Source organism: Apteryx mantelli, unplaced genomic scaffold (assembly GCF_036417845.1).
Source record: "Apteryx mantelli isolate bAptMan1 unplaced genomic scaffold, bAptMan1.hap1 HAP1_SCAFFOLD_175, whole genome shotgun sequence".
NCBI classification, from domain to species: domain Eukaryota; kingdom Metazoa; phylum Chordata; class Aves; order Apterygiformes; family Apterygidae; genus Apteryx; species Apteryx mantelli.
Window position 1 is genome coordinate 4,438 of NW_027118528.1, and position 24,489 is coordinate 28,926.

Sequence of the window (24,489 nt, forward strand, 5' to 3'; positions counted from 1 at the left end):
GGGGTGCCCCATAACCACCTAAAACAGCCCCATATCCCACCCAGGACTCCATAGGGTGCCCCATAGTCCCCCAAACAGCCCCCATATCCCACCCAGGACACCATGGGGCACCCATAACCCCCCCCACCACCCCACTCAGGACGCCGTGGGGCGCCCCATAGCCCCCCAAACAGCACCCACACCCACTCAGGACGCCATGGGGTGCCCCATAACCACCTAAACAGCCCCCATATCCCACCCAGGACTCCATAGGGTGCCCCATAGTCCCCCCAAAGCACCCATATCCCACCCAGGACGCCGTGGGGCACCCCATAACCCCTCCCACCACCCCACTCAGGACGCCGTGGGGCGCCCCACGGCCCCCCCACCCGTACCGGGTGCCCTCGAGGGCAGGAGGTCGCGGTCGCAGTCGCCGCAGCCGCTCTCGTAGGTCCAGGCCGCCGGGATGTAGTTGCCCAAGTAGTTGAGCTGCAGCTGGGTGGGTGGGTGGGGGGTGAGGAAACGGGGGTCCCCCGGGGGCACCCCAAAACCCCCCCCCGGCACCCTGGGGCCCCCACGTTTTCCTGGGGGGGTTCAAACGTCCCCCCCTGGCACCCTGCTTTTTTTTGGGTGCCCCAGGGCACCCCTAGGTTCCCCCCCAGCACCCTACATCTTCTAGGGACCCCCCTGCACCCTTGGGGCACCCCAAATCCCCCCCGGGCACCCTATTTTTTGTGGGGGCTCCCCAGGGCACCCCTAGGTTCCCCCCAGCACCCCACATCTTCTAGGGACCCCCCTGCACCCTTGGGACCCCCCAAATCCCCCCCAGGGACCCCTTACAACCCCCCCCCCACAGGCACCCCACTTCTTCCTGGGGACCCTCTGCACCTTCTGGGGCACCCACATCTCCTGGGGTCGCCCGGGACCCCCCCGGGACCCCCAATTTTGGGGTGACTGGGGGGTCCCGGGCAGGTTTTTGGGGTGCTGAAGCAGTTTTGGGGTGCAGGGGCAGGTTTTGGGGTGCGGGGGCGCCCCAATTCCTTGGTGGGCCCGTTGCCGTGGATGACCACGGGCAGGGTGGCAGGAGATCCCCAAGGGTGTGTGGGGGTCTCCCATGGGTGCTGGGGGGTCGTGGGAGGTCTGGGGTCCCAGGGGAGGTTTGGGGGGTCCCGGGGGAGGTTTTGGGGGTGCGGGGGAGGTTTTGGGGTGCGGGGGCAGGTTTTGGGGTGCGGGGGCGCCCCGATACCTTGGTGGGCCCGTTGCCGTGGATGACCACGGGCAGGGTGGCAGGAGATCCCCATGGGTTTGTGGGTCTCCCATGGGTGCTGGGAGGTTTGGGGGTCCCGGGGGAGGTTTGGGGGGGTCCCGGGGCAGGTTTTGGGGTGCTGGGGGCGCCCCGATACCTTGGTGGACCCATTGCTGTGGTTGACCATGGGCAGGGTGTCAGGAGATCCCCATGGGTGTGTGGGGGTCCCATGGGTGCTGGGAGGTTTGGGGGTTCCAGGGGAGGTTTGGGGGTCCCGGGGGAGGTTTTGGGGGTCCCGGGGGAGGTTTTGGGGGTGCGGGGGGCAGGTTTTGGGGTGCAGGGGCGCCTCGATACCTTGGTGGACCCATTACTGTGGTTGACCATGGGAAGGGTGTCAGGAGATCCCCATGGGTGTGTGGGGGTCCCATGGGTGCTGGGGGGTCGTGGGAGGTTTGGGGGTCCCGGGGGAGGTTTGGGGGGGTCCCGGGGGAGGTTTTGGGGTCCCGGGGGAGGTTTTGGGGTGCAGAAGCAGGTTTTGGAGTGCGGGGGCACCCCAATTCCTTGGTGGACCCATTACTGTGGATGACCACGGGCGGGGTGGCAGGAGATCCCATGGGTTTGTGGGTCTCCCATGGGTGCTGGGAGGTTTGGGGGTCCCGGGGGAGGTTTTGGGGGTGCGGGGGCAGGTTTTGGGGTGCGGGGGCAGGTTTTGGGGGTGCGGGGGCGCCTCGATACCTTGGTGGGCCCGTTGCCGTGGATGACCACGGGCAGGTGGCAGGAGATCCCCATGGGTGTGTGGGGGTCCCATGGGTGCTGGGAGGTCGTGGGAGGTTTGGGGGTCCCGAGGGAGGTTTTGGGGGTGCGGGGGCAGGTTTTGGTGTGCAGGGGCAGGTTTTGGGGTGCGGGGGCGCCCCGATACCTTGGTGGGCCCGTTGCCGTGGATGACCACGGGCAGGGTGTCAGCAGATCCCATGGGTGTGTGGGGGTCCCATGGGTGCTGGGGGTCGTGGGAGGTTTGGGGGTCACGGGGGAGGTTTGGGGGGTCCCAGGGGAGGTTTTGGGGGTGCAGGGGCAGGTTTTGGGGTGCGGGGGCGGGTTTTGGGGTGCGGGGGCGCCCCGATACCTTGGTGTGGGCCCGTTGCCGTGGATGACCACGGGCAGGGTGCCAGGAGATCCCCATGGGTGTGTGGGGGTCTCCCATGGGTGCTGGGGGGGTCATGGGAGGTTTTGGGGGTCCCGGGGGAGGTTTTGGGTGCGGGGGCAGGTTTTGGGGTGCGGGGGCGGGTTTTGGGGGGCGGGGGCGCCCCAATACCTTGGTTGTCCCATTGCTGTGGTTGACCATGGGAAGGGTGCCAGGAGATCCCCATGGGTGTGGGGGTCTCCCATGGGTGCGGGGGGGTCGTGGGAGGTTTGGGGGTCCCGGGGGGAGGTTTTGGGGTGCGGGGGCAGGTTTTGGGGTGCGGGGGCCCCCCGATACCTTGGTGGGCCCGTTGCCGTGGATGACCACGGGCAGGGTGCCAGGAGATCCCCATGGGTGTGTGGGGGTCTCCCATGGGTGCTGGGGGGTCATGGGAGGTTTGGGGGTCCCGGGGAGGTTTTGGGGTGCGGGGGCAGGTTTTGGGGTGCGGGGGCGGGTTTTGGGGGGCGGGGGCGCCCCCAATACCTTGGTTGTCCCATTGCTGTGGTTGACCATGAGAAGGGTGCCAGGAGATCCCCATGGGTGTGGGGGTCTCCCATGGGTGCGGGGGGGTCGTGGAGGTTTGGGGGTCCCGGGGGGAGGTTTTGGGGTGCGGGGGCAGGTTTTGGGGTGCGGGGCCCCCCGATACCTTGGTGGGCCCGTTGCCGTGGATGACACGGGCAGGGTGTCAGCAGATCCCCATGGGTGTGTGGGGTCCCATGGGTGCTGGGGGGTCGTGGGAGGTTTGGGGGTCACGGGGGAGGTTTGGGGGGTCCCAGGGGAGGTTTTTGGGGTGCAGGGGCAGGTTTTGGGGTGCGGGGGCGGGTTTTGGGGTGCGGGGGCAGGTTTTGGGGGTGCGGGGGCGCCTCGATACCTTGGTGGACCCATTACTATGGTTGACCATGGGAAGGGTGTCAGGAGATCCCCATGGGTGTGGGGGTCCCATGGGTGCTGGGGGGTCCCGGGGGAGGTTTGCGGGTCCCGGGGGAGGTTTTGGGGTGCGGGGGAGGTTTTGGGGTGCGGGGGGCGGGTTTTGGGGTGCGGGGGCGCCCCGATACCTTGGTGGGCCCGTTGCTGTGGATGACCACGGGCAGGGTGGCAGGAGATCCCCATGGGTGTGTGGGTCTCCCATGGGTGCTGGGGGGTTGTGGGAAGTTTGGGTGTCCCGGGGCAGGTTTTGGGGGTCCCGGGGGAGGTTTTGGGGTGCGGGGGCAGGTTTTGGGTGCGGGGCCCCCCGATACCTTGGTGGGCCCCGTTGCCGTGGATGACCACGGGCAGGGTGGCAGGAGATCCCCATGGGTGTGGGGGTCTCCCATGGGTGCTGGGAGGTTTGGGGGTCCCGGGGGAGGTTTTGGGGGTGCGGGGGCAGGTTTTGGGGTGCGGGGGCAGGTTTTGGGGTGCGGGGCGCCCCGATACCTTGGTGGGCCCGTTGCCGTGGATGACCATGGGAAGGGTGTCAGGAGATCCCCATGGGTGTGGGGGTCCCATGGGTGCTGGGGGGTCCCCGGGGGAGGTTTGCGGGTCCCGGGGGAGGTTTTTGGGGTGCGGGGGCGGGTTTTGGGGTGCGGGGGCGCCCCGATACCTTGGTGGGCCCGTTGCTGTGGATGACCACGGGCAGGGTGGCAGGAGATCCCATGGGTGTGTGGGTCTCCCATGGGTGCTGGGGGGTTGTGGGAAGTTTGGGCGTCCCGGGGCAGGTTTTGGGGGTCCCGGGGGAGGTTTTGGGTGCGGGGGCAGGTTTTGGGGTGCGGGGGCCCCCCGATACCTTGGTGGGCCCGTTGCCGTGGGATGACCACGGGCAGGGTGGCAGGAGATCCCCATGGGTGTGGGGGTCTCCCATGGGTGCTGGGAAGTTTGGGGGTCCCGGGGAGGTTTTGGGGGTGCGGGGCAGGTTTTGGGGTGCGGGGGCAGGTTTTGGGGTGCAGGGGCGCCCCGATACCTTGGTGGGCCCGTTGCCGTGGATGACCACGGGCAAGGTGGCAGGAGATCCCCATGGGTGTGTGGGGGTCCCATGGGTGCTGGGGGGTCGTGGGAGGTTTGGGGTCCCGGGGGAGGTTTTGGGGGTCCCGGGGGAGGTTTTGGGGTGCGGGGGCAGGTTTTGGGGTGCGGGGGCCCCCCGATACCTTGGTGGGCCCGTTGCCGTGGATGACCACGGGCAGGGTGTCGTAGGCCACGTTGCGGGCGCGCACCCGTCCCGGCTCGAACTTCAGGACGACCTCGTCTTGGGTGGGGGGGGGTGGGGGGGGGAAAGGTGACTTTGGGGGGGGCCCCGAGGGGCACCCCAGGGGTCCTCGCGCCTCCCCTCCCCCCCCAGGGTCCCCCCTATATTTCAGGACCCCCCCAGCACCGAGACCCCCCCCATGTGCCCCCCATTTCAGGGTCTACCCTAATGCCCCCCCCAAGTCCCCCCCATTTTAGGGTCCCCCAGGGTCCCCCCCCATTTCAGGGTCCCCCCCAGCACCGAGACCCCCCCATGTCCCCCCCCCAATGTCCCCCCTATTTCAGGGTCCCCCTAAAGCCCCCCCCATGGCCCCCCATTTCAGGGTCTCCCCAGCACCGAGACCCCCCCATGTCCCCCCCAGTGTCCCCCCTATTTCATCTATTTCAGGGTCCCCCCTAAAGCCCCCCCCCAATGGCCCCCCCATTTTAGGGACCCCCCCAGCACCAAGACCCCCCCATGTCCCCCCCATTTCAGGGTCCCCCCTAATGCCCCCCTCAATGCCCCCCCCCCATTTCAGGGTCCCCCCCCCAGCACCGAGACCCCCCCATGTCCCCCCCCTCAGTGTCCCCCCCCATTCTAGGGTCCCCCCCCGATGTTCCCCCCCCCCCGTGTTTTTGGGGACCCCCCCGGCCCCCCCCCCGCTCACCGATGGCCCCGTTGAGGTTTTGGAAGATTTGGGAGCGATGGTCCAGCGCCAGCCCCAGCTCCGCCTGCGCCACGGCCGTCAGGGGGGCCCCTGGGTGCCGGGGGGGTCCCCAAGGGTCCCCAGGGGGCTGGGGGGGTCCCCCAAGGGTCCCCAGGGGGCCGGGGGGGACAAAAGTGTCCCTAGGGGGGGCAAAAGGGGCCTGGGGGCATCCTGGAAGGGTGCTGGGGGCTCCCCAGGGGGTCTGGAGGGTCCTCAGGGTGCTGGGGGGGGGGGAAAGGGGGTCCCTAGGGTTTTTGGGGGGTCCCAAGGGTCCCCAGGGTTTTGGGGGGGCCCCAAGGGTCCCCAGGGTGCTGGGGGGGGGGCAAAGGGGGGTCCAGAGCACCCTAGGAGGGTGCTAGGAGGTCCCCAGGGAGGTCCAGGGAAGTCTCTGGAGGGTCTCCAGGGTGTTGGGGGGGCCTGGAAGGTCCCCTGGGGGTTGGGGGGTCCTGAGGGTTTTGGGGGGCCTGGGGGGGGTCAGGGAGATTTGGGGGGGGGTTGGGGGTCCCCGGGGTCCCCCTCACCCAGAGCTGGGGGTCAAGGGAGCTGAAGTATGGGGGGATTTGGGTGCTCTCCAAGGAGTTGGGTGACCAAGAGAAGGTTTGGAGGACCACCATGAGTTCTTGGGGGGACCAGGGGGTTTTGGGGTGCCCAAGGGGGCTCAGAAAGTTTTGGGGTGCCCGGAGGGGATCAGGGAGATTTGGGGGGTCCCTAGGGTCCCCCTCACCCAGAGCCGGGGTCAAGGGAGCTGCGGTATGGGGGGATTTGGGTGCTCTCCAGAGAGTTGGGTGACCAAGAGAAGGTTTGGAGAACCACCATGAGCACTTGGGGGGACCAGGGGGTTTTGGGGTACCCGGGGGGGGGTCAGGGAGATTTGGGGGGCCCCCAGGGGTCCCCTCCTCACCCGGAGCTGGGGGTCGAGGTAGAGACGGGTGTAGAAGAGCTGGTCGTCGTCATCGTCCCGGTACTTCCAGAGCTCGACGAGCCGGGCGACGGCCGGGGCGAAGCCGATGAAGCCTGCGGCGGGGCGTCAGGGGCACCCGAAACTGGGGGCACCCCAAAACCGAGCACCCACCCTGGGGGCACCCCCAGACCCGGATACCCACCCCTGGGGCACCCACAGAGCCCGACACGCGAGCTGGGGCATCTCCAGAGCTGGACGTCCACCTCCAGGCACCCGCAAAACGGGACAACCAGGACAGGAGCACCCCAAAATGGGCACCCACCCTGGGGGCACCTCCAGACCCAGACACCCACCCCCCAAAGCACCCCAAAACCAGGGGCAACCATGACAGAGAACCCCAACAGTAGGGATCCTCCAACCCTGGACTACCCCAGAACCAGGGTCTCCCACCCAGAAGCACCCCAAAACCTGCTTCTCCACCCCAGGAGCACCACAAAACCAAGGTCTCCCACCCCAAAACACCCCAAAACCAGGTTCTTCCACCCAGAAGCACCCCAAAACCACATTCTCCCACCCCAAAACACCCCAAAACCAGGCTCTCCAACCCTGGACCACCCCAAAACTAGGTTCTCCAACCCAGGAGCACCTCAAAACCTGCTTCTCCAACCCAGGAGCACCCCAAAACCAAGGTCTTCCACCCCAAAACACCCCAAAACCAGGTTCTCCAACCCTGGACTACCCCAAAACCAGGGTCTCCCACGCCGAAGCACCCCAAAACCTGCTTCTCCACCCCAAGAGCACCCCAAAACCAAGGTCTCCCACCCCAAAACACCCCAAAAACAGGTTCTTCCACCCAGAAGCACCCAAAACCAGGTTCTCCAACCCTGGACTACCTCAAAACCAGGTTCTCCAACCCAGGAGCACCCCAAAACCAAGACTCCCACCCCCAAACACCCAAAAACAGGTTCTTCCACCCAGAAGCACCCAAAACCACGTTCTCCCACCCCAAAACACCCCCAAAACCAGGTTTCCAACCCTGGACTACCTCAAAACCAAGGTCTCCCACCCAGAAGCACCCCAAAACCAAGGTCTCCCACCCCCAAACACCCCAAAAACAGGTTCTTCCACCCAGAAGCACCCCAAAACCACGTTCTCCAACCCTAGACTACCTCAAAACCAGGTTCTCCCACCCAGAAGCACCCCAAAACCAGGGTCTCCAACCACAAACTTCACTGAACCTCCACCGCCCAGGTTCCCCCTCCCCTTGGGTGCCCTCCCCGGGCAGGGGGACACCCCGGGGACCCCCCCCCCCGGGACGCACCCCCGGAGTTGAGGTAGCGCTTGCCGGTCCCGGCGGGCGGATAGGCCTCGGCCAGGCTCCACTCGGGCCAGCAGAAGGCCTCGGCCGAGAAGAGCACCCGGCGCACCCGACGCCCCGAATTTGGCCAGCAGCTCGCGGGGGCCCCCGGCGAACACCACGTCGTAGCTGCGGGGACACCCCGAAACGGGTCGGTCACCTCCGCGGGTCCCGAGGGCACCCAAAGGTGCCCCAGGGACCTCATCACGCCCTCCCCAAAGCCTTATTAAGCCCAGAGCACCCAAAGGTTCTCTGGTCGCCCCCAGGATCTTCTGCCCACCCCATGGTCAAACGTTCCTCCGAGAGCACCCAAGGGTCCCCCAACATCCACCAGGACCCTTCACCCACCACAGGGTCTCCTGACTTCTCAAGAGCACCCAAGGGTCCCCCAACATCCACCACGACCCTCCACCCACCACAGGGTCTCCTGACCCCCACCAAAAGCACCCAAGGGTCCCCCAACACCACCACGACCCTCCACCCACCACAAGGTCTCCTGCTCCCCACCAAGAGCACCCAAGAATCCCCCAACACTCACCAGGACTCTCCACCCACCAAAGGGTCTCCTGTCCCACCAGAGCACCCAAGGGTCCCCAACACCCACCACGACCCTCCACCCACCTCAAGGTCTCCTGACTCCACCCAGAGCACCCAAGGGTCCCCCAACACCCACCACGACCCTCCACCCACCACAGGGTCTCCTGTCCCACCCAGAGCACCCAAGGGTCCCCCAACACCCCACCACGACCCTCCACCACCACAGGGTCTCCTGTCCCACCCAGAGCACCCAAGGGTCCCCCAACACCCACCACGACCCTCCACCCACCTCAAGGTCTCCTGACTCCCACCCAGAGCACCCAAGGGTCCCCCAACACCCACCAGGACCCTCCACCCACCACAGGGTCTCCTGTCCCACCCAGAGCACCCAAGGGTCCCCCAACACTCACCAAGACCCTCCAACCACCACAGGGTCTCCTGACCCCCACCCAGAGCACCCAAGGGGTCCCCCAACACCCACCACGACCCTCCACCCACCACAGGGTCTCCTGACCCCCACCCAGAGCACCCAAGGGTCCCCCAACATCCACCGGGACCCTCCACCCACCACAGGTCTCCTGTCCCACCCAGAGCACCCAAGGGTTCCCCAACATCCACCAGGATCCTCCACCCATACCAGGATCTTCTATCCCCCCAAGAGCACCCAACGGTCCCCCAACACCCACCAGGACCCTCCACCCACCACAGGATCTCCTGTCCCACCCAGAGCACCCAAGGGTCCCCCAACACCCACCACGACCCTCCACCCACCTCAAGGTCTCCTGACTCCCACCAAGAGCCCCCAAGGGTCCCCCAACACCCACCACGACCCTCCACCCACCTCAAGGTCTCCTGACTCCCACCAAGAGCACCCAAGGGTCCCCCAACACCCACCACGACCCTCCACCCACTACAGGGTCTCCTGACTCCTCAAGAGCACCCAAGGGTCCCCCAACACCCACCACGACCCTCCACCCACCACAGGGTCTCCTGACCGCCACCCAGAGCACCCAAGGGTCCCCCAACACCCACCAGGACCCTTCACCCACCACAGGGTCTCCTGTCCCACCAAGAGCACCCAGGGATCTCCCAACACCCACCAGGACCCTTCACCCACCACAGGGTCTCCTGTCCCACCCAGAGCACCCAAGGGTCCCCCAACATCCACCAGGATCCTCCACCCATACCAGGATCTTCTATCCCCCCAAGAGCACCCAAAGGTCCCCCAACACCCACCAGAGACCCTCCACCCACCACAAGGTCTCCTGATCCCCACCAAGAGCACCCAAGGGTCCCCCAACATCCACCAGGACCCTTCACCCACCACAAGATCTCCTGATTCCTCAAGAGCCCCCAAGGGTCCCCCAACACCCCCACGACCCTCCACCCACCACAAGATCTCCTGTCCCACCCAGAGCACCCAAGGGTCCCCCCACATCCACCAAGATCCTCCACCCATACCAGGATCTTCTATCCCCCCAAAAGCACCCAAGGGTCCCCCAACACCCACCAGGACCCTTCACCCACCACAAGGTCTTCTGTCCCACCCAGAGCACCCAAGGGTCCCCCCACATCCACCAGGATTCTCCACCCACCACAAGGTTTCCTGATCCCCACCAAGAGCACCCAAGGGTCCCCAACACCCACCAGACTCTCCACCCACCACAGGGTCTCCTGCTCCCCACCAAGAGCACCCAAGGGTCCCCCAACATCCACCAGGGACCCTTCACCCACCACAAGATCTCCTGATTCCTCAAGAGCCCCCAAGGGTCCCCCACCACCCACCATGACTCTCCACCCACCTCAAGGTCTCCTGACCGCCACCAAGAGCACCCATGGGTTCCTCCAGGCTCCTGTGTCCCCACCGCGGCCCCGGTCTCCCCCCGCCACGTCCCCGTGTCCCCCCCCCGCCGTGTCCCCGACACCCACCTGTCCACGAAGAGCACCACGAGGTCCTTCTGGGCGCCCAGGGGGGCCATGGCGGCCTTGAGCCACCGCACCTTCTGGCCCCCGCCCACGGTGTGGGCCACGTCCCCCCCCCGCCACGCCTGGCCCAGGCCCAGCGTCTGCGGGGACACGGGGGACGGGGACACACACGTCACCTCTGTGGCCACGTCACCCCCCCCTGCCACACCTGGTCCGGCCTGGGGACACGTCACCCTTGTGGCCATGTCACCCCCATGGTCAGGCCAAGACCCAGGGTCTCCGAGAACACAGTAGGACGTGAGGGGACACGAGGGGACACGAGGGGACACAGGGGGGACGTGGCCACCCCATACCACGGCCACGTCACCCCCGTGGTCACCCCAGCCGCGAGGGCTGTGGGGACACGGCCATGTCACCCCTGTGACCGGGCTGGACCCAGGGTCTCCGAGGACATGGGGGGAGACACGAGGGAACATGGGGGGACGGGGCCACCCATGCCATGGCCACGTCACCCCTGTGGCCACCCCAGCTGCAGGGGCCATGGGACACGAGGGGACATGACACGTCACCCCGGTAGCCGAGGAGCTCCCAGGGTCTCCGAGGACACGAGGGGACACAGGGGGGACACGGGGGGACACGAAGGGATGCAGGGGGACACAGGGGACATGGGGGGGACATGGGGGGACACAGGGGGGACGTGGCCACCCCACGCCACGGCCACATCCCCCCCCGTGGCCAGCCCAGCCCCAGGGTCCTCCGAGGACACGAGGGAACACAGGGGGGACACAGGGAGATGCAGGGGGACACAAGGGGATGTGGCGGGACATGGGAGGACACGGGGGGGTGGGGGGACACGGGGGGGACACAGGGGGACACAGAGGGACATGGGGGGGGACATAGGGGGACATGAGGGACATGGCCACCCCACGCCACGGCCACATCCCCCCCCGCGGCCAGCCCAGTCCCAGGGTCTCCAAGAACATGGGGGGACACAGGGGGGACACAAGGGGACATGGGGGGACACAGGGGGACACAGGGGGACATGGGGGGGACATAGGGAGACACACAGGGGGAACGTGGCCACCCCACGCCACGGCCACGTCCCCCCCCCGTGGCCACCCCAGCCCCAGGGTCTCCGAGGACACGAGGGGACACGGGGGGACATGAAGGGACGCAGGGGGACACAGGGGGACGTGAGGGGACACGGGGGGGGACGCAGGGGGACACAGGGGGACATGGAGGGACACGGGGGGGGGGACACGGGGGGGGCCGCCACCTGCACGGTGTAGTTGAAGTGCCGGGCGGAGCGCAGGAAGCGCTCGTAGCCCTCGGTGGCCTCCGTGGCCACCGTCACCACCAGCAGCTTCTCTGGGACAGGGGGGGACAAAGGGGGGGGGGGGGACAGTGAGCGCCCGGACGCCTGGGCCCCCCCCCCGGACGCCTGGGCCCCCCTCCCCCCCCCCCAGGGAGCAGCCTCGGGGGGGGGGGGTCATCGCAGGGTGACCCCAAACTGCCCCCCAGGACCCCTCAGTGTCCCCCCCCCTCACCGGTGACCCCCGACCCCTGCAGTGACCCCCCTCCCAGTTCCCCCCCACCGGTGACCCCTGACCTCTTGGGTGACCTCTGACCCCCCCGTCTCTTCCCTCCCTCCCCCCTCCCGGTGACCCCCGACCCCCTCCCACGTGACCCCTGACCCCTCCCGGTGACCCCTGACCCCCTCCGTGACCCCTGACCCCCTCCATCTCTCCCTCCCACGTGACCCCTGACCCCTCCCGGTGACCCCTGACCCCCTCTGTGACCCCTGACCCCCCTCCATCTCTCCCTCCCACGTGACCCCCAGCCCACCCTGGTGACCCCTGACCCCCTCCGTGACCCCTGACCCCCCTTGTGACCCCTGACCCCCCCGGCCTCTCCCCCTCCGGTGACCTCCGACCCCTACCGGTGACCCCTGACTCCCTCCGTGACCCCGACCCCTCTTGTGACCCTTGACCCCCCGGCCTCTCCCCCTCCTGACCCCGACCCCTCCCGGTGAACCCTGATCCTCCTCCATGATCTCCGACCCTCCCGGTGACCCCTGACCCCTTCCCCGTGACCCTTGACCCCCCCGGTGACCCCTGACCCTCCCGGTGCCGCCCCGGAACTCACCGGGGCTGAGCGCTGGGACTCGGCGGCGGCGGCGACCGGCGGCGGCGCAGCAGCAGCAGAGCGGAGGAGGAGCAGGAGGGCGGCGGGCAGCGCCCGGGGCCATGGCGGGACCGAGACCGAGACCGAGACCGGGACCGGGACCGGGACGGCGACCGCCACCGCGCACCACGCACCGCTCCGCCGCTGCGGCGCCCGCCCACGCGGGGGGCACCGCCCGCCGCCCAATCCGCGCCCTCCGCCACGCCCCCTCCGCCGGCGGGCGGCCAATCCGCGCCGGCGGGGCGGGGCTTCGCGCCCGCCGCTGCCACGTTGCCAAGGCCTCAGGGGCGGGGAAGGGGGGGGGCGCCTCGGGGGGGCGTGGCCGGAGGGTCGGGGGGGCGTGGCCGGAGGGGGCGTGGCTTGCGGGGGCCGGAAGCGGCGGGCGCCGCACCCGAAATGGCGGAAGCGTGGTCGCCGCGCGCGAGATGGCGGCGGCGACGGGTGAGGGCGGAAGCGGCGGCGGGTGAGGGCGGAAGCGGCGGCGGAAGCGGCGTCGCCCGCTCGGGGCGGGGCCTGAGCGCGGCGGGGCAACATGGTGGAGAAGAAGGTGTCAGGTAGTGGCGGCGCCGGGCTCGGGGCTGCGCCGGGGCCTGGGGGGCGGTTTTGGGGGGGGGTTGTCGCGGTTTTGGGGGTGCCGGTTTGGGGAGGGTCGCGGTTTTGGGGTCATGTTTTGGGGGCCCCGGTTTTGAGGTGCGGATTTGGGGAGGGGGGTCTCCCGGTTTTGGGGGGGGTCCTGTTTTGGGGTCGGTCCCGCTTTTGGGGTCCTGTTTTGGGGGTCCCGGTTTTGAGGTGCGGATTTTTGGGGGGTCCCGGTTTTGGGGGGTCCCCGGTTTTGGGGGGGTCCCAGTTTTGGTGGGTCGGTCCTGCTTTTGGGGTCCTGTTTTGGGGGTCCCGGTTTTGAGGTGCCGGTTTGGGGGCTCCGTTTTTGGGGTGTCGGTTTGGGGGTCGGGATACAGCAGTCCCGGTTTGGGGGGTCCCGGGTTTTGGGGGTCCCGGGTTTGGGGGTGCCGGATTAGGGGGTTCTCGATTTGGCAATGTAGGTTTGGGGGCTCTCAATTTGGAGGTGCTGCTTTGGGGGTCCCCATTTCGGGGTGCAGTTTTGGGGGTCCCTATTTGGGGTCCCCATTTCGGGGTGCAGATTTGGGGTCCCCATTTCGGGGTGCACTTTTGGGGTCCCCCATTTTGGGGTGCCCATTTTCGGGGTGCCCTCACCCAGGCCGGTGCCCGGAGGCGGCGCAGCGGCGGGTGCTCGACCGGGCGACGCGGCAGCAGCGTCTCAACCACTCGGGGGGCAGATTTTGGGGTCCCTTTTTCGGGGTGCAGATTTTGGGGGTGCACTTTTGGGGTCCCCCATTTTGGGGTGCCCATTTTCGGGGGTGCCCTCACCCAGGCCGGTGCCCGGAGGCGGCGCAGCGGCGGGTGCTCGACCGGGCGACGTGGCAGCAGCGTCTCGACCGCTCGGGGGGCAGATTTTGGGGTCCCTTTTTCGGGGTGCAGATTTTGGGGGTGCACTTTTGGGGTCCCCCATTTTGGGGTACCCATTTCCGGGGTGCCCTCGCCCAGGCCGGTGCCCGGAGGCGGCGCAGCGGCGGGTGCTCGACCGGGCGACGTGGCAGCAGTGTCTCAACCGCTCGGGGGGGCAGATTTTGGGGTCCCTTTTTCGGGGTGCAGATTTTGGGGGTGCACTTTGGGGTCCCCCATTTTGGGGTGCCCATTTCGGGGGTGCCCTCGCCCAGGCCGGTGCCCGGAGGCGGCGCAGCGGCGGAGTGCTCGACCGGGCGACGCGGCAGCAGCGCCTCGACCACTCGGGGGGCAGATTTTGGGGTCCCTTTTTTCGGGGTGCAGATTTTGGGGGTGCACTTTTGGGGTCCCCCATTTTGGGGTGCCCATTTCCGGGGTGCCCTCGCCCAGGCCGGTGCCCGGAGGCGGCGCAGCGGCGGGTGCTCGACCGGGCGACGCGGCAGCGGCGTCTCAACCGCCAGCTCGAGGCCCTGGAGAACGACAATTTCGGCGACGACCCCCAGGCCGGGCTGCCGCGACCCGGCAAGCGGCTGCCCAACTTCGCCGACACCGCCGAGACAGGTGCCGGACGCCTGGGCCCCCTTTTTGGGGGGCAGGGGGGGGTCCCCGGACTCCTGGCTCCCCGGTTTGGGGGTCCCCGGATGCCTGGATTCCCGGTTTGAGGGGGATTTGGGGGTCCCTGGATGCCTGGATTCCCGATTTGAGGGGGGGGGGTTGGGGGTCCCTGGATGCCTGGGCCCCTTTTTGGGGGGGCGGGGGGGGTCCCCGGACTCCTGGCTCCCGGTTTGGGGGTCCTGGATACCTGGATTCCCAGTTTGAGAAGGATTTGGGGGTCCCTGGATGCCTGGATTCCTATTTGAGGGGGATTTGGGGATCCTTGGATGCCTGAATTCCCGGTTTGAGGGGGGTTTTGGGGGTCCCTGGGTGCCTGGGCCCCTTTGGGGGGGGGTGCCGGACGCCTGGGCCCTTTTTGGGGGGGCAGGGGGGGTCCCCGGATGCCTGGATTCCCGGTTTGAGGGGGATTTGGGGGTCCCTGGATGCCTGAATTCCCGATTTGAGGGGGGTTTTGGGGTCCCCGGATGCCTGGATTCCCGATTTGAGGGGGGTTTGGGGGTCCCTGGATGCCTGGGCCCCTTTGGGGGGGGGTGCCGGACGCCTGGGCCCCTTTTTGGGGGGATGGGGAAGAGTCCCTGGATGCCTGGATTCCCAGTTCGGGGGTCCCCGGATGCCTGGATTCCCGGTTTGAGGGGGATTTGGGGGTCCCTGGATGCCTGGATTCCCGATTTGAGGGGGGGGTTGGGGGTCCCTGGATGCCTGAATTCCCGATTTGAGGGGGGTTTGGGGGTCCCTGGATGCCTGGGCCCCTTTGGGGGGGGTGCCAGACGCCTGGGCCCCTTTTTGGGGGGGCAGGGGGGGTCCCGGATGCCTGGATTCCCGGTTTGAGGGGATTTGGGGGTCCCTGGATGCCTGAATTCCCGATTTGAGGGGGGTTTGGGGGTCCCTGGATGCCTGGGCCCCTTTGGGGGGGGGGTGCCGGATGCCGGGGCCCCTTTTTGGGGGGGCGGGGGAGGGTCCCCAGATGCCTGGATTCCCAGTTTGAGAAGGATTTGGGGGTCCTGGATGCCTGAATTCCCGATTTGAGGGGAGTTTTGGGGGTCCTGGGCGCCTGGGCCCCTTTGGGGGGGGGTGCCAGACACCTGGGCCCCTTTTTGGGGGGCAGGGGGGGTCCCCGGATGCCTGGATTCCTGGTTTGAGGGGGATTTGGGGGTCCCTGGATGCCTGAATTCCCGATTTGAGGGGAGTTTTGGGGGTCCCTGGATGCCTGGGCCCCTTTGGGGGGGGTGCCGGACGCCTGGGCCCCTTTTTGGGGGATGGGGAGAGTCCCCGGATGCCTGGATTCCCGGTTTGGGGGTCCCCGGATGCCTGGATTCCCGGTTTGAGGGGGGTTTTAGGATCCCTGGATGCCTGAAATCCCGGTTTGAGGGGGGTTTGGGGGTCCCTGGATGCCTGGGACCTTTGGGGGGGGGTGCCGGACGCCTGGGCCCCTTTTGGGGGGGCGGGGGGGGTCCCCGGATGCCTGGCTCCCCGGTTTGGGGGTCCCCGGATGCCTGGATTCCCGGTTTGAGAGGGATTTGGGGGTTCCTGGACGCCTGGGCCCCTTTTGGGGGGGATTTTGGGGGTCCCCGGACACCTGGGTCCCTGGTTTGGGGGGGGTTTGGGGGGGTCCCCGGACACCTGGGCCCCCCAACACGGACAGCGAGCGGTGGCACCTGCCTTCCTGCCTCCCTCGGGGATGGGTGAGGGGTTGGGGGTCTCCCCCTTCTCCCCGGCCACCTGGGGGGCCCCGAGCGGGGCGGGGGGGGGGTTGGGGGGGTTCCCCGGACGCCTGGGCCCTTTGTGGGGGGGTTCCCGGACGCCTGGGCCCCACGGGGGGTGCTGGCGTCGGCAGGGAAGAAGAAGAAGAAGACGAGGGGCGACCACTTCAAGCTGCGCTTCCGCAAGAACTTCCAGGCGCTGCTCGAGGAGCAGGTGGGGGGCGCGGGGGGGCGCCGGGGGGGACTTTGGGGTCTGGGGGACACTGGGGGGGCAGCTGGGGTCCCTGTGGGGCAGCTGGAGGGATATTAGGGCCTGGGGGGGGCATTGGGGGGGAAGCTAGGGTCCCCCTGGGGCAACTAGGGGGACGCTGGGGGGGACTTTGGGGTCTGGGGGGCAGCTGGGGGGACATTGGGGGGGACTTTGGGGTCCCCGTGGGGCAGCTGGGGGGACACTGGGGGCTGGGGGGACACTGGGGGGAACTTTGGGGTCCCCATGGGGTGGATTTTGGGGCGCCGCGGTGGCACTTTCGCTGCCTCTTGCTGCCGTTTTGCTGCCTCCTGCTGCCGTTTCGCTGCCTCCCGCTGCCGTTTCAGGGCCGATTTTAGCGGCAGGATGGGGGGGGGCAGATTTTGGGGCGCCAGGGGGACAATTTTGGGGGGACTCCCCGGGGTGGATTTTGGGGCTCCCTGGGGCAGATTTTGGGGCACCACAGTGGCACTTTTGCTGCCTCCCGCTGCCGTTTCGCTGCCTCCCGCTGCCGTTTTGCTGCCTCCCGCTGCCATTTCAGGGCCGATTTTAGTGGTGGGACGGGGGGGGGGACAGATTTTGGGGTACAGCTGGGGGGATAATTTTGGGGGGTCTCCCAGGGACAGATTTTGGGGCTCCCTGGGACAGATTTTGGGGCACCACGGTGGCACTTTCGCTGCCTCCAGCTGCCGTTTCGCTGCCTCCCGCTGCCGTTTCAGGGCCGATTTTAGCAGCGGGACAGGGGCAGATTTTGGGGTACAGCTGGAGGGACAATTTTGGGGGTGCTCCCAGGGACAGATTTTGGGGCACCACGGTGGCACTTTTGCTGCCTCCCACTGCCGTTTCGCTGCCTTCTGCTGCCATTTTGCTGCCTCCTGCTGCCGTTTCAGTGCCGATTTTAGCGGCAGGACGGGGGGGACGGACAGATTTTGGGGTACAGCTGGGGGGACAATTTTGGGGGGGCTCCCCAGGGCAGATTTGGGAGCTCCCCGGGGCAGATTTTGGGGCACCACGGTGGCACTTCTGCTGCCTCCCACTGCCGTTTCGCTGCCTCCTGCTGCCATTTCCCTGCCTCTTGCTGCCGTTTCAGGGCCGATTTTAGCGGCAGGACGGGGGCAGATTTTGGGGCACCAGGGGGACAATTTTGGGGGGGCTCCCCAGGGCAGATTTGGGGGCTCCCCAGGATGGATTTTGGGGCTCCCAGGGCAGATTTTGGGGCGCCGCGGTGGCCGTTTTGCTGCCTTTTGCTGCCATTTCAGTGCCGATTTTAGCGGTGGGACAGGGGCAGATTTTGGGGTGCCGGGGGGACGATTTTGGGGGGGATCCCCAGGGAGATTTTGGGGCTCCCCGGGGTGGATTTTGGGGCTCCCCAGGGTGGATTTTGGGGCTCCCCGGGGCAGATTTTGGGGCACCACGGTGGTACTTTTGCTGCCTCCCGCTGCCGTTTCGCTGCCTCCCGCTGCCGTTTTGCTGCCTCCCGCTGCCATTTCAGGGCCGATTTTAGTGGTGGGACGGGGGGGGGGACAGATTTTGGGGTACAGCTGGGGGGATAATTTTGGGGGGTCTCCCAGGGACAGATTTTGGGGCTCCCTGGGACAGATTTTGGGGCACCACGGTGGCACTTTCGCTGCCTCCAGCTGCCGTTTCAGGGCCGATTTTAGCAGCGGGACGGGGGCAGATTTTGGGGTACAGCTGGGGGGACAATTTTGGGGGTGCTCCCAGGGACAGATTTTGGGGCACCACGGTGGCACTTTTGCTGCCTCCCACTGCCGTTTCGCTGCCTTCTGCTGCCATTTTGCTGCCTCCTGCTGCCGTTTCAGTGCCGATTTTAGCGGCAGGACGGGGGGGGGGACAGATTTTGGGGTACAGCTGGGGGGACAATTTTGGGGGGGCTCCCCAGGGCAGATTTGGGAGCTCCCTGGGGCAGATTTTGGGGCACCACGGTGGCACTTCTGCTGCCTCCCACTGCCGTTTCGCTGCCTCCTGCTGCCATTTCCTTGCTTCTTGCTGCCGTTTCAGGGCCGATTTTAGCGGCAGGACGGGGGCAGATTTTGGGGCACCAGGGGGACAATTTTGGGGGGGCTCCCCAGGGCAGATTTGGGGGCTCCCCAGGATGGATTTTGGGGCTCCCAGGGCAGATTTTGGGGCGCCGCGGTGGCCGTTTTGCTGCCTCTTGCTGCCATTTCAGTGCCGATTTTAGCGGTGGGACAGGGGCAGATTTTGGGGTGCCGGGGGGACGATTTTGGGAGGGATCCCCAGGGAGATTTTGGGGCTCCCCGGGGTGGATTTTGGGGCTCCCCAGGGTGGATTTTGGGGCTCCCCGGGGCAGATTTTGGGGCACCACGGTGGCACTTTTGCTGCCTCCCGCTGCCGTTTCGCTGCCTCCAGCTGCCGTTTTGCTGCCTCCCGCTGCCGTTTCAGGGCCAATTTTAGCGACGGGATGGGGGGGGCAGATTTTGGGGTACAGCTGGGGGGACAATTTTGGGGGGACTCCCCGGGACAGATTTTGAGGCTCCCCGGGGCAGATTTTGGGGCACCACGGTGGCACTTTTGCTGCCTCCTGCTGCCGTTTTGTTGCCTTCTGCTGCCGTTTCGCTGCCTCCCGCTGCCGTTTCAGTGCCGATTTTAGCGGGACGAGGGCCGATTTTTGGGGTGCAGCTGGGGGGGGGCACAGTTTTGGGGGCGCAGCAACACTGAGGATATCGGGGGGCCCCCGCAGAACCTGAGCGGGGCCGAGGGCCCCAACTACGTGTCGGCGTGCGCGGCCCCCTCGCGCCGGCCCCAGCGGCACTTCTGCGCCGTCTGCGGCTTCCCCTCTGCCTACACCTGCGTCTGCTGCGGCGCCCGCTACTGCTCCGGCCGCTGCCTCGCCACCCACCAGGACACCCGGTACCCGCGGGGGGGGGACACTGGGGGACGTGGGGACATGGGGGGGACGTGGGGACACTGGGGGGACGTGGGGGGACGTGGGGGAACAGGGGGCTCGGGGATGCGGGGGGACACGGGGACACCAAAGGGGGATGGGGACACGGGGCTGGGCACCCACCAGGACACCCGGTACCCGGGGGGGGACAAGGGGACGCTGGGGGATGTGGGGACATCAGGGGGATGTGGGGGAACAGGGGGCTTGGGGATGCGGGGGGACACGGGGGGACACGGGGACACCGAAGGGGGACGGGGACACGGGGCCGGGCACCCACCAGGACACCCGGTACCCGGGGGGGACGACAAGGGGACACCGGGGGGGGATGCGGGGACACTGGGGGGATGTGGGGGAACAGAGTGCTCGGGGATGTGGGGGGACATGGGGACACCAAGGGGGGACAGGGACACGGGGCTGGGCACCCACCAGGACACCCGGTACCGGAGGGGGGACACAGGGGGACGTGGGGACACCAGAGGGACATGGGGGAACAGGGGACTCGGGGATGCAGGGAGACCTGGGGACATGGGGACACTGCGGGGGGGGGGGACAGGGACATGGGTTTGGGTACCCACCAGGACACCTGGTACCTGGGGGACACAGGGGGACAGCAGGACACCCAGGGACATGGGGACACGGGGATGGGGCCCACCAGAACCTGCAGAACAGGGGACAGACGGACGTGGGGCCGGGGGACGTGGGGACGTGGGGACATGGACACGGGGGGGCGGTGGCCTTGGGGACTCGCTCTGACCTCCGTCCCGTCCCCGCAGGTGCCTGAAGTGGACGGTGTGACGGGGACGCCGCTGCCACCGCCGGCGGGGCCAGGTCCCCCCGTGGCCCCCCATGTCCCCAGGGGTGTCCACACGCGTGGCCCCCCGTGTCCCCCCACGTGTCTCTCCATAGATGTCCCCACGCATCTTCTCCTGCGTCCCTAGAGGTGGCCCCATGGGTGTCCTCCTGTGTCCCTACATGTCTCTCCATGGATGTCCCCATGGGTGTCCCCACACGTCCCCATGGATGTCCCCATGCGTGTTCTCCCACGTCCCCACGTGTCCCCCCACGTGTCCATGAATGTCCCCACGTATCTTCTCCTGTGTCCCTAGAGGTGGCCCCATGGGTGTCCTCCTGTGTCCCCCCGTGTCTCTCCATGGATGTCCCCATGGGTGTCCCCACACGGCCCCATGGGTGTCCCCATGCGTGTTCTCCCACGTCCCCACGTGTCCCCCCACATGTGTCCATGAATGTCCCCACGTATCTTCTCCTGCGTCCCTAGAGGTGGCCCCATGGGTGTCCTCCTGTGTCCCCCCGTGTCTCTCCATGGATGTCCCCATGGGTGTCCCCACACGGCCCCATGGGTGTCCCCATGCGTGTTCTCCCACGTCCCCACGTGTCCCCCCACGTGTCCATGAATGTCCCCACGTATCTTCTCCTGTGTCCCTAGGGGTGGCCCCATGGGTGTCCTCCTGTGTCCCCCTGTGTCTCTCCACGGATGTCCCCATGGGTGTCCCCACGCGTCTTCTCCCATGTCCCCACGTGTCCCCCCATGTGTCTCCATAGATGTCCCCATGCATCTTCTCCTGTGTCCCCATGGGTGTCCCCAAGGATGTCCCCATCCATCCCCTCCCGTGTCCCCACACGTGTCCCCAAGGTTGTCACCATGTCCCCCCATGTCCCATGTTCCTGCCCATCCCATGTCCCCACACGTGTCCCCCCCACGTCCCATGTCCCCATGTGTCCCCACACGTGTCCCCACACGGGTCCCCGTCCCCGCGTGACGCCCACCTGGCCCTGGCCCCCCTCCCTCCCCCGCAGGGGCCCAGGCGTCCGGGCGACTCCTGCCCCCACGTGGCACCTCAACAACTCTTTATTAAAGGCTCCGCCCCCTCCCGTGGCCCGGCTCCCCATTGGCTGGGAGGGGAAAGGCGTGGCTCAGCTCCCATTGGTCAGTATGTGTCTCGGGGGGGTGGAGCCTCCGTGGGGTGCTGTGGGGAGGGGGGGGAAGGGGGACACGGGAGGGGACACGCGGCCGTGGGGCAGGGTTGGCCGTGGGTCTGGCCGTGGGGCAGGTGGCCGTGGGGCAGGGTTGGCCGTGGGTCTGTCTGTGGGTCCGTCCGTGGGTCAGGGCTTGCTGTGGGTCCATCTGTCGGTCCATCCATGCGTCGTGGCTCGCCGTGGGGCAGCCGTGGCTCCGTCCGTGGGTCTGTCCATGGCTCGGGTCTGTCTGCGGGTCTGTCCGTGGGTCTGTCCCTGGTTCGGGTCTGTCCGTGGGTCTGTCCATGTGTCATGACTTGCTGTGGGGCAGCCCTGATTCCATCCGTGGGTCTGTCTATCGTTCAGGTCCATCCATGGGTCCATCCAGGTGTCCATTCATGTGTCCACCGCGCATGTGTGGGTCAGGGCTCTCCGTGGGTCTGTCCATGGGTGTCTCCATGGGTCTGTCCATGGTTCAGGTGTCTCTGTGGGTCAGGGCTCTCTGTGGGTCTATCCGTGGGTCTGTCCATAGTTCAGGTCCATCCATGGGTCCATCCAGGTGTCCATCCATGTGTTCACCCCACATATGTGGGTCAGGTATCTCTGTGGGTCTCTTCATGGGTCTGTCCATGGGTGTCTCCATGGGTCTCTCCATGGTTCAGGTGTCTCTGTGGGTCAGGGCTCTCCGTGGGTCTGTCTGTGGGTCTGTCCATGGGTGTCTCCATGGGTCTCTCCATGGTTCAGGTGTCTCTGTGGGTCAGGGCTCTCCGTGGGTCTGTCCATGGGTGTCTCCATGGTCTGTCTGTGGGTCTGTCCATGGGTCTGTCCATGGTTCGGGTCTGTCTGTGGGTCAGGGCTCTCTGTGGGTCTGTCCATGGGTGTCTTCATGGGTATCTCCATGGGTCTCTCCATGGGTCTCTCCATAGTCTCTCCATGGTCTTTCCATGGGTGTCTCCATGGGTCTCTCCATGGTTCAGGTCCGTGTGTGGGTCAGGGCTCTCCGTGTGTCTATCCGTGGGTCTGTCCATCGTTCCGGTCCATCCGTGGGTCCAATCCGGGCGTCCCGTCCCCGCCGCCGTGGGTCAAGCCTCGCCGTGGGGGAACCTCAAGCACCACTCGCAGGCGTTGTGGAACATGCGCAGCCACGGCGCCGCCGCCGTGGGGCTCCGGGGCCACCTCGAGGGCCACCAAGGCCACTGCCAGGGCCGCACGGCGCGTTCGGGGTGAGGCATGAGGGCCAGGTGACGGCCGCAGGGCGAGCAGAGCCCCGCGGCGGCGCCCGCCGCCCCGTTGGGGTTCAGCGGGTACTCGGCTGTGGGGCGCCCCTCGTCGTCGGCGTAGCGCAGGGCCACCAGCCCCCCGGCCAGCGCCGCCGCCAGCCCCGACTCCTCCCGGAACTGGAAACGGCCTGGGGTGGGTGGGTGAAGGACACGCGTGGGGTGAGAGCGCCCCAAAAGGTGCCGCCGCTCGACCCGGTGGCGCCCGCCCCGGCACCCCGAAACCCATCCTGGGACCTCCAAGTGAGGTAGGTGGCACCCAAATCCTGTCCCGGCACCCCAGAACCCATCTTGGGACCTCCAAGTGAGGTAGGTGGCACCCAAATCCTGTCCCGGCACCCCGAAACCCATCTTGGGACCTCCAAGTGAGGTAGGTGGCACCCAAATCCTGTCCCGGCACCCCAAAACCCATCTTGGGACCTCCAAGTGAGGTAGGTGGCACCCAAATCCTGTCCCGGCACCCCAAAACCCATCTTGGGACCTCCAAGTGAGGTAGGTGGCACCCAAATCCTGTCCCGGCACCCCAAAACCCATCCTGGGACCTCCAAGTGAGGTAGGTGGCACCCAAATCCTGTCCCGGCACCCCAAAACCCATCTTGGGACCTCCAAGTGAGGTAGGTGGCACCCAAATCCTGTCCTGGCACCCCAAAACCCATCTTGGGACCTCCAAGTGAGGTAGGTGGCACCCAAATCCTGTCCCGGCACTCCAAAATCCATTCTGGGACCTCCAAGTGAGGTAGGTGGCACCCAAATCCTGTCCCAGCACCCCAAAACCCATCCTGGGACCTCCAAGTGAGGTAGGTGGCACCCAAATCCCATCCCGGCACCCCAGAACCCATCCTGGGACCTCCAAGTGAGGTAGGTGGCACCCAAATCCTGTCCCGGCACCCCGAAACCCATCTTGGGACCTCCAAGTGAGGTAGGTGGCACCCAGATCCTGTCCCGGCACCCCAAAATCCATCCTGGGACCTCCAAGTGAGGTAGGTGGCACCCAAATCCTGTCCCAGCACCCCGAAACCCCATCTTGGGACCTCCAGTGAGGTAGGTGGCACCCAAATCCTGTCCCGGCACCCCAAAACCCATCTTGGGACCTCCAAGTGAGGTAGGTGGCACCCAAATCCTGTCCCGGCACCCCAAAACCCATCCTGGGACCTCCAAGTGAGGTAGGTGGCACCCAAATCCTGTCCTGGCACCCCAAAACCCATCCTGGGACCTCCAAGTGAGGTAGGTGGCACCCAGATCCTGTCCCGGCACCCCAAAACCCATCCTGGGACCTCCAAGTGAGGTAGGTGGCACCCAAATCCTGCCCCGGCACCCCAATATCCATCCTGGGACCTCAAAGTGAGCTAGGTGGCTCCCAAAACCCACTCCAGCACCCCAGAACCAGTCTTGGGACCTCCAAGTGAGCCAGGTGGCACCCAAAGCTCACTCCAGCACCCCAAAATCCATCTTGGGACCTCAAAGTGAGCTAGGTGGCACCCGAAGCCCATCCCAGCACCCCAAAACCCATTTTGGGACCTCAAAGTGAGCCAGGTGGCACCCAAAACCCATCTTGGGACCCAAAAGTGATCTAGGTGGCACCCAAAGCTCAGCCCAGCACCCCAAAACCCATCTTGGGACCCAAAAGTGACCCAGGTGGCACCCAAAGCCCATCCCAGCACCCTAAAACCCATCTTGGGACCCAAAAGTGATCTAAGTGGCACCCAAAGGCCACCTCAGCACCCCAAAACCCATCTCGGCACCCCAAAGTGACCCAGGTGGCACCCAAAGCCCATCCCAGCACCCCAAAACCCATCTTGGGACCCAAAAGTGATCTAGGTGGCACCCAAAGCCCATCCCAGCACCCAAAACCCATCTCCGCACCCCAAAGCGAGCCAGGTAGCACCCAAGTCCTACCCAAAATGCCCCCATGACCCACCTTGGTGCCCCAAAAGGACCCAGATTGCACCCAAACCCTCCCAGCACCCCAAAATGCCCCAAATGCTCCCAAGTTGGGCCACCCCCTTCACCGGGGGGGGC

At 66.9% G+C, this 24,489-nt stretch overlaps 3 protein-coding genes across 3 annotated transcripts in view; 1 reads left to right on the plus strand and 2 right to left on the minus strand.

Moving 5' to 3' along the window:
- Window positions 1-374: 374 nt before the first annotated feature.
- On the minus strand, window positions 375-12,277 carry LOC136995910 (multifunctional procollagen lysine hydroxylase and glycosyltransferase LH3-like; the record flags this gene model as incomplete). The annotated part of the gene is given in 9 exon segments (XM_067316906.1): window positions 375-474; window positions 4,526-4,623; window positions 5,270-5,333; window positions 6,210-6,322; window positions 7,531-7,645; window positions 7,647-7,695; window positions 10,033-10,169; window positions 11,306-11,397; window positions 12,175-12,277. Coding segments are annotated over 9 exon segments (871 nt in total), but the record flags the coding sequence as incomplete, so codon positions are not given.
- Window positions 12,278-14,099: 1,822 nt separating this feature from the next.
- Window positions 14,100-20,266, plus strand: ZNHIT1 (zinc finger HIT-type containing 1; the record flags this gene model as incomplete). The annotated part of the gene is made up of 4 exons (XM_067316908.1): window positions 14,100-14,295; window positions 16,184-16,263; window positions 19,016-19,185; window positions 19,993-20,266. Coding segments are annotated over 4 exons (468 nt in total), but the record flags the coding sequence as incomplete, so codon positions are not given.
- Window positions 20,267-21,295: 1,029 nt separating this feature from the next.
- The window catches only part of LOC106484338 (phosphoribosylformylglycinamidine synthase), a 58,763-nt gene continuing 55,569 nt past the window's right edge, over window positions 21,296-24,489 (minus strand). The window contains 1 exon segment of the mRNA XM_067316909.1: window positions 21,296-22,601. Within this exon segment, the coding sequence (XP_067173010.1) occupies window positions 22,276-22,601 (326 nt within the window). The 3' untranslated portion in view covers window positions 21,296-22,275.